General features: G+C 56.5%; 2 protein-coding genes across 3 annotated transcripts in view; one reads left to right on the forward strand and one right to left on the reverse strand.

The window, feature by feature from the left end:
- The window catches only part of NGEF (neuronal guanine nucleotide exchange factor), a 30,670-nt gene extending 28,637 nt beyond the window's left edge, over positions 1-2,033 (forward strand). The window contains exons 13-14 of one of the 2 annotated variants that reach the window (XR_008557499.1): positions 438-548; positions 1,074-1,128. Coding sequence is in view for 1 of the 2 variants with exons in the window: in XM_008138413.3 (XP_008136635.1) it covers positions 1,074-1,264 (191 nt within the window). In the remaining variant the exon portion in view is untranslated. Of the gene's footprint in view, positions 1-437; positions 549-1,073 lie in introns of both variants that reach the window. The other variant, XM_008138413.3, reaches the window with a different exon arrangement.
- A 1,818-nt stretch (positions 2,034-3,851) lies between these two features.
- Positions 3,852-9,702, reverse strand: SNORC (secondary ossification center associated regulator of chondrocyte maturation). The gene is made up of 3 exons (XM_008138411.3): positions 9,572-9,702; positions 4,117-4,299; positions 3,852-4,006 (listed from the first exon to the last, which is right to left on the reverse strand). Exons 1-3 carry the CDS (start codon positions 9,642-9,644, stop codon positions 3,897-3,899), a joined length of 366 nt encoding a protein of 121 aa, XP_008136633.2. The 5' UTR covers positions 9,645-9,702; the 3' UTR covers positions 3,852-3,896.
- Positions 9,703-14,198: the final 4,496 nt, after the last annotated feature.

Below are 14,198 nucleotides of genomic sequence, written 5' to 3' on the forward strand. Positions count from 1 at the left end.
CTCCCCCTCACACCAGGCCCAGCCTGAGCACCCGTTCTGCGCCTTCCCTCGATGGCCCTGGGCTTGGCCCCCACCCTCACCCTACCTGTGACCCTGACTCTAAACTCCATATTTGCCACAAGCTTCCAGCTGAGCCCTGACCACCAGGCTCAGAGCCGTGTGGGCCAAGAAGCCGTCCACCCAGCCCTGTCGACGGCCTCAGCACCAAATGAGCTCACTCCCCTGAAAAACTGATGCCTATTGCTACAGCCGTTGTTCTTCATCAGAACCCCCAAAACGGCACAGAGCATCTCCCCTCCCCCAACTCCTCCCCTTGGAGGTCCTGGCTAGAAGGCCTCGGGCTGGTGACCTCCAGGGGAGGCCGTTTCTGCTGGTTCCAAACTCCAGGGCCTCCCCTGGCATTGAAAGAGCAGTGTTTCCCTCCACTCCTCCCCCAGAATAAAACAGCCCAACATCCTTCCCCCATGGCCTGCAGAGGGAGAGCGCCAGGCCCTCCGAGCCCAGGTCCTTGCCCTGCACTGGGACCTGCCAGGAGCCCCATACTGCAGGTGATTTCTGGGGGAGGGAGAGAGCCAGGGCCCTGTGCTGGGGTTGGCCAGTTCATGACAGCCACCCTCCGCTGACCAGCCGACCCTCGGGAGGCTCAGAGAGGGATGCCCAGCAAGAGGGCGATGTGACATTCCAGGCCTGGTAACCACCAGTCAGTCATCACCCCCACCAGCCCCTGGGATGCCTCTTGCTTTGGGGAAAACCCTTGGGGACCCCCGACCTCATGTGGGACAGCTTAGGATTACTGAGTGCTTGGGAAGGGGTTCCAAAGGCAGTACGTTTGGGACACACTGTGGCACAGAGCTAGCTGGTTCCGTCAGTGATACCCACATGCTGTGCTCCCTAGGAGGGTGTCCGGGCAGTGCTGCCCCAGGATATGGGGGACAAACCCAGTTTGAGGGTCTCCGGCAGGGGCTCTTGGAGCAGGCTCCTCTGGGAAGGCCCACTGGACTCCTGTGCTGGCAGGAGGGCTCAGCCAGGCCCCTGCAGGAGCTCCTGACCCTCCCCGTCCCCTCCCTGTGCAGGGTGGATCTTTGGTGAGCGTCTGCATGACCAGGAGAGAGGCTGGTTCCCCAGCAACATGACTGAGGAGATCTTGAATCCCAAGATTCGGTCCCAAAACCTCAAGGAATGTTTCCGAGTGCACAAGATGGATGACCCTCAGCGCAGTCAGAATAAGGACCGCAGGAAGCTGGGCAGCCGAAATCGGCAGTGACACCCCTCCCCCAGCCCCCAGTCCAGCAGGGGGATGTGGGTAGGCAGGTGGGAGCTGGGCCTGGCGGGCAAACGCACTGACCGTGGAGGGGCTCTGGGGGAAGGTGACCTTGTGCAGGAGTCACCCTGACCCCTCATCCCTGCCACGTGGTGAACGTTCACATGTCTTGGCCCCCTGCTTGCAAACTGGAAAAATGGTGCCCACATCTTTCCTCTGATGCATTTGTAAATGAGAAATGTATTTTAAACAGTATTACACCACCTCTCCCTCTTCTCTCTTAGAGGGGGTGGAAGGGGACTGGCATGCTCCAGGGGCCTGCCCCCAGCACTGGAAGAAGCCCCAGACCCCGGGTGTCCCTGGCCCAGGGCAGGTGCAAAGGTGATTGTCACGAACCCCTGCACGTGTCCTTCTCTACCCTGGAAGCCGTTAGAATCCACCAGGCATGCAGATGGACTGCCCTTGCCTGATGAGCTTGATGAGCGGCCCTTGGTCTCCAATTTACAAGACTAAGAGACCAACTGCCTCTGTCTGCCTCTTCCAGCCTCTGGCTGCACGTGCAGGCCAGACCCTGCCTCGTGGCAGGCCTACCGGAGCTTGGCAGAGGGCCCATGCCGCCTCTGGCTCCCTGATGGGCTGGATGTAACGTGTCTTCTGGCCCCTTAAGGAGCCCAGGTATTGTAAGGAATGAACTAGTCACTGCATCCTGATCAGTTGTGGTTCTAAGAAAAGCAAATACCATGTTTTGGCTGCATTAAAAGAAGCATCATGTATAAAATAAAGGAGGTGAAGTTCTCTTTTATTTCCCTGCTGCACACAGGAATGAGGTGTTCGGTTTTGGGCAGGGGGAGAGGAGCCCCCTTCAAGGTCAGTGGAGGAGGTATGTCCTGAAGGAGGGGGCTGAGGAGGCCTCTAGTGAAGAAGGGAGCAGCCAGGGGAAGGGCCTCCACTTGTTCAAGAACTCCAGAAACAGAAAAGGGCGTTTGAGGGAGTTGGAGACGCCCTTCTGCTGCAGTGGAAGTGAGAACATGGGTTTGGAAGACCGTAGTGGGCCTGAGGTGTCCGTGTGTGGCAGTCCCACAGGGAATCTGACCACCAGGCACAGGGCGGGGGCTTCCTACCCGGCCAGTCCGTGGCCTTGGGCACTTCTTCCCACCTGTGGAGGTGGTAGCCAGTTAGCCAGAGGCTGCAGCTCCTCCACCAGCCCCGCTGGCCCTCACAGTCACCCCACCATCACCCCTGGTTCTGTCCTGGCCTGAATCTGACTCCACCCAGCCCCTCGCCTAGGACCATGCTCTTTCTGCCAGGACACACTTTCCTCTGCACCAGAAGAGGCCCTTGATTAGAAGCCTGAGGCTTTGATCCAATGGGGCTTTGTGGCTTCTTCCCACGGGCCACAGCATGACTCGGCGTTCTTGAGACCTCAGATCCTTTGAGAACTGCATGAATCCTGAAAGACGCACACGCTTGCGACACACTTGTTCAACTGGGGAGGGACTGACGCTCTGTGCTGCACCCCTGGTCCAGGAGCCACACCTGAGGCCCCCTGCCTGAGGGAAGGGTAAGAGGGGCCGTTCCTGAGCCCCATGCTGCTGGGGAGAGGGGAGGGGATGAAGAGTGGCGGAGTCTTCCAGTGGTCCTGGCCCTTGTCCAGCTCTCTTTTTGAAGCTGGGAAGCCGCATGCTGACTTGGATCCCCTGCCCTAAGGAGGGCTTTGGCCACTGGAGGTTATGTGATTTAAACAGTTTCATGAAAACTGGTCAGTTTCACAACAGTCCTTATAAGCAGAAACTTGAAACCCATGAAGTGTTTTGGGGAGAGTGTGTGTGGGGACCACGTGTGCTCATCTGGAGTATCCAGGAACAGGTGTGGCCAGGAGATCAGGGAAACCAGAGGCCAAATACTTGAAGAGAAAACGGTGGGAAGAGGAGGAGGAACAGCTCCCTGCCACCAGCACCCACGCTAGGGACCGGCCAGGGCCCAGGGTGTTTGCAATCTCTCCCCCAGGTCTTCTCCTCACTCCCAAAGGCCCCTGGGGGGCGGGAACCGGGGCAGGTCACAGTTCTGGCTTCCCTGCTGCGCCCAGGGCGGGTCTGCCACTATTTACAACCTCTCCCCAAATTATAAACGCTAGGCTTCCTGGGGAGCGTGGAGACAGAGCATGAGCAAGGTCGGAGAGCCAGGGCCACGCTGGGGAGGAGGGGGAAGGAGGCAGGGTGGGGGTGGGGCGCCTGGAGGCCCTAGGCCGCCGTGAAGCCCGACCTGGGGGCCGCCTGGGACTGTGGGTGGGGGACCAGGCCAGGCTGACAGCGCCTGGGCCTCACTTCTCGGCTCTCCCAGCTCCTGGAGCTCCCTGGGGTAGACAGGAGTCCCCGCGATGGCCGCCCTCTCCCCCGCCCTCCCCCGGCCTGGCCTCCCACTTGTTGGGGCGGGCAGGGAGGGTGTTCTGCTCCGAGCGCCGGCCGCACCCGCTCCGCGCCCCGCGCTTGCACGCGCGGCTCCTGCGGGCGCCCGGCCGCGTGCACACAGGCGCCCGCGTCACAAGTTGCCGCCCGCCCCCGCCCGCCACACACTCACGCTCGGACACACGGAAGACACGGGCGCGCCCGGCAGGATCGCGGCCCCTTTATTCGCTTCAGGAGGCGGAAAACTTTCTCAGCGCGACGACCACGAGCGCCAGCACCACGCAGGTGGCCAGCAGGGCGGCGATGACGATGGCCGCGATGGCGCCGGGCCCCAGCGAGCCTGCAGGACAGAAGGAGGTTCAGCCCGGCCCGCCGGCCTCTCGCTCCCCGCCGCCTTCCCCTTCTTCCCAACCCCCCGTCCCCCCTCCGCAGCCTGGGGCTGCCTCGTACCGCTGCCGGGGTCCAGATGCTCCCGCGCAGTGCTGTCCTCGGGGCTGGGCGGGGCGGTGGGGGCCGGGGCGCCGGTGGCTGCGGGCTCCAGGGCGGAGCTGGTGCTCTCCACGGGGCCTTCTCCCGAGGGCAGGTCGGCCGGCTCGTTCCACAGGGTGGGCACGGGCTCCTGCGGGCCCTCGGCTGCAAGGCCAAGGACAGGCGCTGGGGCCCCGGCTGCCTCCAGGAATGTCTCCCCACGGGGAGGTGGCGCTGTACTCGGGGTCCTGGGGCTCAGCACTACTCTAGCCTTCCCATGTCACAGGTGAGGCAACTGAGAGCCCTGCTTCTCCTTGGCCCTCACCTGGGTAAAGCCATGCAGCCCACAGGACATGGGGTCCAGCACCCACATACGCCCATGTGTGTTGGAGACTCAAAGCCCAAGGGGCCTCTCTACCCCAAGGAACTAAGCCCAGTACATTACTGTCTGCAGACAGAACAGGCGGTGGTCTGTAAGGGAAACCCCAGGAAAGGGTGGGTGTCTCCCTGCCCCATACAAGCTGAGACTCAATAAGCGCATCAGAGTCTGGGCCGCCCTTTCTGCAGGAGCCTTTCTTTGCTCACTAGAGGCCCAGTGCATGAAATTCGTACACGGGGCAGGGGCGGGGGGGAGCGGGGGGGGGGGGCTAAACTGGCAGTGGGACATCCCTCTCGAAATCCGGGACTGTTGGCTCCTAACCACTTGCCCGCCTACTGGCTTGATCATCGCCTAACTGCTCCCCTTCTGGCCTGATGGCCCCCAACTGCCCTCCCCTGCCGGCCTCATGGCCCCCAACTGCCTCTGCCTCAGCCCCCACCACCGTGGCTTTGTCTGGAAGGAAGTCAGATGGTAGGAAGATGTCCTGTCTCCCAGACTAATTAGCACATTACCCTTTTATTAGTATAGATGGGTGGGGGTTAGCAAGGGTTTCGGGTACCCAGGGGCCCCAAAGAACTGAAGAGACAAGGCTGAGAGGTCGGTGTGATAACCCCAGCCTTATACCCTAGCTCGGCCCCAGGCAGTTCATGCCAATACCCGCCCCCCACCCCCCACCCCAAGGATCTTGGCCCCGAGGAGCCCCACAGCACCACCCCATTCCTGGGCCCATCCATCCTTCCTGAACAGGCGGCCCCAGCCACCCAGGAAAGTTCAAGGCCAGGTTGGCAGGCAGGCTCCAGGCTCCCGCCATACCTGATCCTGACTGACCCGGGGATGCTCTGGGAAGATGCAAGGATAGTTCCGGGCCTTTCCTGCCAACAGCGCCCGCCTGGGGCAAATCATAAGGAAACATCAACCGAGCCCAAATTCGGAGTCAGTGATAACACAACTGGGTTTTCAAACATGTCAAGGTCATGAAAGGCAAAGGAAGATGGAGGAATTGTTCCAGATTAGAGACCAAGGACAGGTGACAGCTAAATGCAGTGTATGTTCTGGATGGGGCAGAGGGGCTGCTATAAAAGGCGGTTCGGGTCCATTGGTGAAATCCGAGTAAGGCTGTGGTTTAGATAACAGTACTGCATGTGTGTTCATTTCCCAATATGGGCATGTGAGAGAATCCCCTTGTTCTTGGGCATATTTAGGCGCAAAGGGGCATGTCTGCAACTTAACTCTCAAATGGCTCGGCATCCAGACAGAAAGGCAGGTGGGTAGAGAGAGACAGGAAGAGCAAATATGGCAAAATGTTGGAAACTGGTGAATCTAAGTGCAGAATATACTGGTCATTGGATTATTCTTGCAACTTTTCTGTAAACTTAAAATCTTTTCCCAATAAAATTGTATAAGGCCCCCCAGCCCTGCCCCTGCAGCCTCTCCCAGGCCCGGGCTGGCTCAGTTCAGGGACTTGGATTGCAGGCAGGAACCAACTGTCCCACTCCCCAAGGCTTGCCCAAGCTGGTGCCCCTTTTCAGAAAATGCCCCTGGCAGGGAGGCCTCCAGGGACAAAAGGCCCAGCACCCATGGGTGTGGCGACAAGCGGGGCCCGAGGCTCACCTACAGCACTGGGTCTGGGGCCACCCTGGCCCCACCCACTGTGACGTTATCCCTGTGAGGGGGACACAGTGACCCTCTCAGGCCTCCTTTGTCCCTGTCTGGAAGGTCAGGGGCCTATAGCCTTGAAGCTGCCAGGGAAGGTCCCAGGCCCCAGGTGGCTCCAGGCTCCAGACATGCTTGACCCCAGGCTCCAGGGGAGAAAAGGCCTGGGAGTGCCCACTGCTTGGCAGACCCTGAGGTCTAGGGCTTGAAAAATGTCTGTCTCCCCAGATAAATGGAGAAACCACTGGCTCCCACTAGCTCCCCACATACCCAAGACAGGGCGGCAGGCAGGCACCGCCCTGTCCCACCACTGCTGGCCGAAGCTCACCTCTGACTGCTGGGCACCTGGCCAGGGATGCCACCACAGGGCTCCTGGGTACCTGGCCCAGCCAACCTGGGTGGCATCAGGGGAATCAACTCTGAGCTCAGGAGGAGGAGTGACAGGCCCTATGGCCCTTGGGAGAGCAGGGGCTTACTCCCTGGAGCTAGCCACCCCTGCCCTTTGCCAGAGCCTAGGAGCCATCTCTGGGGAGAGTGGGCCCCTGAGCAGGGCGGCTGGGCTGTGCACCCAGAACCTCTCCCTTTCTCTCCCCAGTGACCAGCCTTACTCTGCTGCTCCCCAGAGGCCTGGCTCCTCCCTGTCGGACACACTGGCCCAGGCTGCCTCGTCCCTGCTAAATGTACTCTCCTCCAGCCTCTCCTCCAAGACCAGCCAGTCCCTGAGGCTCCAGGAGCTAAGCCTAGGGGCTTCCAAATGCTGCTCCTTCGTGCTCTCACCCAGGGACCGGGCAGACTGACTTCACCATCCGCTTCGCTTTCCCGACCTGAGAATCGGGGCTGGATCATGCCTCTCACAGCCACACAGTTAGTAACTATGCTGCCATCCTCATCATCGGGATGCCTCCCTCTGGCATGAGCTACATGGCCGGACACAGGCCAGGCTGCCCCGTGTGCTCTGCCTGCTGCAGCGGATTCTCAGGAGACCCCCACAGCTGCTCCAGGGCTCATCTGTGCCAAAGCAGCGGAGCCCCAGGGGCTAGCCAGCTCCCTGCCCACCCAGGCGGATGCCCCAGGGGCAGCCTGCACTCAGCCCCCAGCCCCCAGCAAAGGAGGTGCAGCTGCCAGGGAAGGGCCAGCTCACTTTCTTATCCTCATCTACACGCCTCTGTATTTTCTCAGTTTGCTGTCATATTAGGGGAAAACAAGGTTTAAAGGCAATAACCCACACTCCCACCCAGCACCCCCCAGCCGTCATCAGGAGTGTGCCAGCAACGGCCCCGTCTGAGCAGGGGTGAAGGAATGCCAGGCAGGGACCTGCATGGCACAGGCACAGAGAGGGAAGCCATGGGCCTGTGAGGAGAGCTGTGCGTCAGCCACAGTGATGTGAAGGCCCAAACTGCAAGGACCAGAGTAAACAAGGTTCTGCCGACTTCGTGCTCTGACCAAGGAAACCAGGAGGCCTGGGGCCTCGTGACACAGGCCTGGGCACTGTGGGCTCTCCCCCGGCCCCACCGCCCCAGTCGCCCTGCCTTTTCGGTAAATAAGTTTGTTTAGTGCTCACTCTGACCACAGGGCCCCGAGGCCAGGCGCCCGTGCTCACAGACGGCCTTTGTACGGCCATGAAGGGCCTTTTCATCCCTGCCCTGGCCTCCCGCCCGCTCAACCTGGCCTGCTCCCCTTGCCCCAGTAGCTGTGGCCACAGGCGACCAGTGGGGAGGGCAGCAGGCCGCTCCTTCCAGGACCCCCCACCCACCGAGCAGCGGGCAGTGGGCTGCTAGGCCTGGTACACACCTCCCAGAATGGCAGGAAGAAGGACAGCCAGCCAGAACCCCGAGAGGAGTTGGCCTGTCCCTCTTGGTAGGACATGTGCAAGGAGGTGAGGCCACGTGAGATCCCGGTGACGCTCAACATGAGGCTGTCCCCTCAAGCATTCCTGTGGTGGAGGACGAAGCCCACCCACCCAGGCCGTGGACGCACAGTGTGACCCCGTGCTTCTGGCCGGCAGCCTGGGCCGGGAGAATTGGCTACATGGAGTGCAGGAAACTGGGCAAGAGCGGCCCAGGCGGCCCCGGACCCACCAGTGGGAGAAGCATTTCACTGGGGTGGGGTATAGAGTCTGCAAGAAGATCCAGACCATGGAAGACGCCACTTGGCACTTTAGGTCACTTCCCCAATTCCTGGGCACCTCTCCCACCAAAAGGGAGTGAGGTGCGAAGGGGTGCTTCCGCCCCGAGACCACCCTGCACCCAGTGGAGGGGCTGGGGACGTCTGTATGCGGTCAGTGACAGGAACTAAGCATCCCCCCGTGCCTGGCCATCCTGAAAGCTGGTGTCTGACCGTGGCAGGCCTGCTATCCCGTGAGGGAGGCAGAGGCACCGTGGCTGTCGCCCTGTACAGATGAGGAGGGACCGAGGCTGAGGAAGAGCCAGGAGGGGCCGGAAGCGAAGCCAGGCTGCTAGCTTCTTCCCAGGGCGTCTGAGGCTCCTCGCCATCCCCCGGGACTCCCCCGTGTGTGCCTGAGAATGGGGCCGTCCCACAGGCGGCTCTCCCCAGGGCCCTGCTTACTCACCTGCTCTCCAGTTGCCTCCCCACAGACCCATGGACTTTCCCCCAGAGGGTCTCCGGCCCCAGGATCCTCACCCGGGGCTCGGACACACTGTTCTCCGGCTACGTCGTGGCCAGCAGAGATCACTTTCCTCCAGGAGAAAGACCCCCGGAATCCAGATGTGCCTTTCCTTTCAGGCTTTGAAGCCAGCCTGGGCCAGCCCAGCTCGGGGCCCCACAGCCATGCCCAGCTGGGGCTGAGGTCTGAGAGCCTGCCGCCCAAGCCTGTCGTGACTCTCCTCTCTGGACACCAGACCCAGACATTTTGGCCTCCGTGCAGAGCCTAAGTCCCACGTCCTCAGGGTTTTCTGAGGAGTCTCCGGCCATGCACTCCCCCCGAACTATTTCCTGATACAGGCAGGACTAGCACCTGGGGCTTCGCTCTTGAAAGACGTCTCAGAAAACCAGCAGGGAGAGGCACGCAGGGTTTGAAAGGTAAACGGCAGCGTCCGGGTCTTCTGTCCAGAGAGAGGCCCGGGGGGTCTGGCTTCTCAGCCACTTGCCCTGGGCCTGGTGCCCCCTCCTCACTCCTAGACCTGGGAGCCTTCAGATTTTAGGTACAGGAGCAATCCCCTTGTCCCCCAAGCAGCTCAGCGTTCCTGGCCCTGCTTCAGGGCCATCGTCCTGTGGCTGCCAGTTCCCAACTGCGGCCATCTGTCTCGTAGGAGCCTCCGCTGAATCGCCCCAGAGGCTGCCCCATCTGCTGTGCAGGACGTCTGCCCCCTGGGCACTGGGGAACCTGGCCCAAGGTGATTCTTGGCCCTGGAGGCTTCTGGCAGCAGAGCCAGGGAGCACCCTTACCTGTGAGCACCGCAGGGGCTAGGACCCCGAAGAGGAGCAGTAGCGCCATGCGCAGGGTCAGACAGAATGCCATCCTGGGCCGAGTGAGTGTGGCCAGCGAGCGGGATGCACCGAGGACTGAGCTGGTTAACTCCAGGGCGGCGGGAAAGAGGTATCAAAGGGCTGGGAAGGGTTTTCATCAATGCAAACTCTGTCCTCCTGGGACACCGTGCCCGCCCCCCATGCATGCCAACACACACACACACACACACACACACACACACACACACACACACACACACAGCAGAGCTAACAGAACAGACTGCTTTCCTGAATTCTGGAGCAGCCCCACCCTCAGAGGGGAAAGAGGAAATTGCACCCTTTCTCTCTCTCTCTCTCTCTCTCTCTCTCTCTCTCTCTCTCTCACACACACACACACACACACACACACACACCCCTCCATGTGCAAAGACTCTCCCAGGGAACTGGAAAATGCAGACGTCTTGGGAACTCTGTTTCAGTGGGTTGTATTTGGGTCCAGGAATCTATGTCCAGTGCCCGGGGCCGGGCGAGGAGACTCGCCCTGGGCTGTCGGCACTGAGCAGCAGGCTCTGCTCACTTTCGGGCTCTGGATGCCCGGCTGGGAGCGGGCTTGTTAAGGAAGCACAGCACTTTTAGGCAGTTTCAATCCAAACCCTCTGTCTGCGCTCATCTCCTTCCAGAAAAGCCCATGTCATTAAATGTCCTTGTCTTGCTCTCTGCTCTCCCAGGTGCCTGGACTTGAAATGCCACCTAAATGCTCATAATGCGTTGGGGCCAAGTCTGGCCCCATGGCCCACTGCCTTGCCGATAGCATCACGGGTGTCTAATAAGCATCTCTAACTTAACATGTCTGACACACGCCTTCGCTGCCCTGCCTTCCCAGCCCTGCTCACCAGGGAGCAGCCCCCACCTTTGACATCCTAGCCACACAATTAAAGGTCACCAAAAGCATTCTTTTTAATCTTACTACCCTTGCCCCCTCTAATAGCTCAGAAAATACTGCCATCACCCTCCTACCTCACACCTGTCCTGGTTTCCCACTGCTCTTAGCGCAAAAAGTCAACCTAAGGGCTTGCTTTGGCCCTGACCCCTCCCCCACCTGCTCAAGCTTGATCCTGCCTCCCCTCTCCCAGAAAGCAGCCCCTCAGTTGGCTCCCTTCTCATCATCACTCCGGTCTCAGTTCTGATCAGTTAGCTCCTGATCCACTCACATTACTTTAATTTCTTAAAACTTATATTTACATTAAAATCTCTTGCTTTTGGTTTTATTGTTTTCAGTTTTTGTGAGAACTAACGTACTGTGAAGTATACAAATCTTATGTTTACAACTTGATAAACTTTTATACAGATACTAGAGGCCCGATGCACGAAATTCATGCAAAGGGCTCAGCCCTCGCAGCTGCAGTGGCTTGCCTGGGCCCTCACAGCCCCGGCTTTGTCTGCAAGGTCATCTGTCTGGAAGGACATCCAGAAGGTTGTTCGGCTGTCCAGTCTAATTAGCATATTATGCTTTTATTATAATAGATACATACACCTATGTAAACACTACCCCTCCCCATCACGTCAGTACCCCCAAAGTGCATTCTATCTTCTATCACCATATATTCGTTTGTTTTTTTGTGTGTGTTTTTAATTTAATCTTTGTTGTTCAGATTATTACAATTGTTCCTCTTTTCCCCCCATAGCTCCACTCCACCCAGTTCCCACCCCACCCTCTGCCCTTACCTCCCCCGCACTGTCCTCATACATAGGTGTACAATTTTTGTCCAGTCTCTTCCTGCACCCCCACATCCCTTTCCCCCAGAGAATTGTCAGTCCACTCCCTTTCTATGCCCTTGATTCTATTATATTCACCAGTTTATTCTGTTCATCAGATTTTTTATTCACTTGATTTTAGATTCACTTGATAGACATGTATTTGTTGTTCATAATTTTTATCTTTACCTTTTTCTTCTTCTTCCTCTTCTTAAAGAATACCTTTCAGCATTGCATATTAATACTGGTTTGGTGGTGATGAACTCCTTTAGCTTTTTCTTATCTGTGAAGCTCTTTATCTGACCTTCAATTCTGAATGATAGCTTTGCTGGGTAGAGTATTCTTGGTTGTAGGTTCTTGCTATTCATCACTTTGAATATTTCTTGCCACTCCCATCTGGCCTGCATAGTTTCTGTTGAGAAATCAGCTGACAATCGTATGGGTGCTCCCTTGTAGGTAATTAACTGTTTTTCTCTTGCTGCTTTTAATATTCTCTGTCTTTTGCTCTTGGCATTTTAATTATGATGTGTCTTGGTGTGGTCCTCTTTGGATTCCTTTTGTTTGGGGTTCTGTGCGCTTCCTGGACTTGTAAGTCTATTTCTTTCACCAGGTAGGGGACGTTTTCGGTCATTATTTCTTCAAATAGGTTTTCAGTATCTTGCTCTCTCTCTTCTTCTGGCACCCCCATAATTTGGATGTTGGTATGCTTGAGGTTGTCCCAGAGGCTCCTTACACGATCTTCAAATTTTTGGATTCTTTTTCCTTTTTGCTTTTCTGGTTGAGTGTTTTTTGCTTCTTTGTATTTAAAATCTTTGACTTGATTCTTGCGTTCCTCTAGTCTGCTGTTAGGCCTCTGTATAATATTTTTTATTTCAGTCAGTGTATGTTTAATTTCTAGTTGGTCCTTTTTCATATCCTCGAGGGTCTCGCTAAATTTATCGGCCTTTTCTAGGAAATTCTTGAAAACCCTTATAACCATGGTTTTGAACTCTATATCCAGTTATTTGCTTTCCTCCATTTCTTTCATTTGTGATATGTTTCTTTGTCTCTGCATTTTCGCTGCTTCCCTGAGTTGGTAGAGTAGCTTTGTGTGCTAGGTGTCCTATATGGCCCAGTGGCTCAGCCTCCCCAGTTACCTGAGGTGGACACTCTTGGTGCACCCCTTTGTGGACTGTGTGCACAGCCTTGTTGTAGTTAAGACTTGATTGTTGTTGGTATCACAGGGAGGAATTGACATCCAGGCCAATTAGCTGTGAGGATCAGCTGTGTCTACGCTAGGAGAACTTCTGTGCTGGAGACACCCTTATGGGAGAAGACTTGCAAAAGCCTCTGTGCTCAGCTTGGATGGGGCAGAGTCTCAGGGTGGTGCAGACAGCCTTGGCTTCCCGTCAGCTCTGCCCTATGAGGCCCCTGGGTCTCAGTGTCCCTCGGTAATCGCTGCAAGCACCTCTAAGAGAAAGCTGCCCTCGAGTTTCGCCCGCTGCCAGACAGTCCAGTTTCTCCCCGAATGAGTCTGGTTTCCCAGAAACTCGCCCAGAACTGGAGTTCAGCGCAGTCGGAAGCTTCCGTCTCCCTCCCGCTTTAGAAAGCCAGCTGTGCACTCAGCTGCCCATGCAGTCAGCTGCCCACCCTCTCTGCGCGCGCGTCTCTGTACCTCAGCCTTTTGCAGCTCCTCTGAGTCTCAGTGTGCTTTCCTCTTTCCTTCTAGTTGTATAATTTCCACTCAGCCAGCTTTCTTGTGGTTCTGGATGGTGTCCGTTTTGTCTTTTAGTTTTAGTTTTGATTTTGTTGTGTGAGGCAGCAGTTTAGGTGTTTACCTATGCCGCCATCTTGGTTCCATAGATTCGTTTTGTCTACACTTGAACTTCAAATAAATGGAACCATATGATATGAACTTTTTTGTTCAACATTCTGTGAAATTCATCCACATTGTTGCATGTGGCAATAGCTCATTCATTCTTGTTGCTGAATATGCCACAACTTATCCATTCCTTTATCCATTTCACCCAGTTATCTATGTCTATTTGGGTTATTTCTGGGTGTGAACGTTTATGAATACAGCACCTATGACTATTCTTGCACATGTCTTCTGGTGAACATGTGCACTAACTCTAAGGGCCAGAGGATAGTGTTTAGGTTCTGTAGATGCTGCCCAGCAGTTTTCTAGTGTTTGTTCCCATTTACACTCTCATCAGCAGTTGCCCTACATCCTCACCACATCCTGGTGTTGCCCGTCTTTTCATTACTAGTCGCCTGCTGGGTATGTAGTGGTATCTCATTGCGGTTGTATTTCCATGACTAATAAAATTGAGCAGTTTTCCATATTTATTGAGCACAGGACTATCCTCTTTTGTGAAGGGTCTGCTCAATTATTTTTGCCTCCATACTTATGGGGTGGTCTATCTTTTTAGGGTTTTTTGTGTGTGTCCCAGATAAAAAACATCTGTCAGATATATGTAATAGCGTCTCCAGATGAAGTGTTCATAGGTTGTCTGTGCCCACCCCGTAAGTCCCAATACAGCAGGGGCTGTTGTGTTCACCAGTGCATTTCCTGGACCTAGCCCCGTCCCAGCACATAGCAGGGACTTAATATTTGAATTTAGTCAGCTGGGATTTGGGGGACAGATTTAACCGTGAGCATCTTCTGTTCACTCATTTGTGCTGCTTGATTGCTGTGTCCCATCTTCATCTTTCTGTACCCTGCAATGTAATGTAGCAACGTAAGTACCGTCGGACCCCCAAATCACACTTCTGAGGCCTTCCTGCCAGCATCTGTCCATGGGCAGCACTGCAGGGAGATAGAGGTGGGAGGGGAGAAGTGGCTTCCTGCTGCTTCAGATTTCTGACAGCA

The sequence above is a fragment of the Eptesicus fuscus genome, chromosome 11 (assembly GCF_027574615.1).
Source record: "Eptesicus fuscus isolate TK198812 chromosome 11, DD_ASM_mEF_20220401, whole genome shotgun sequence".
NCBI classification, from domain to species: Eukaryota; Metazoa; Chordata; class Mammalia; order Chiroptera; family Vespertilionidae; genus Eptesicus; species Eptesicus fuscus.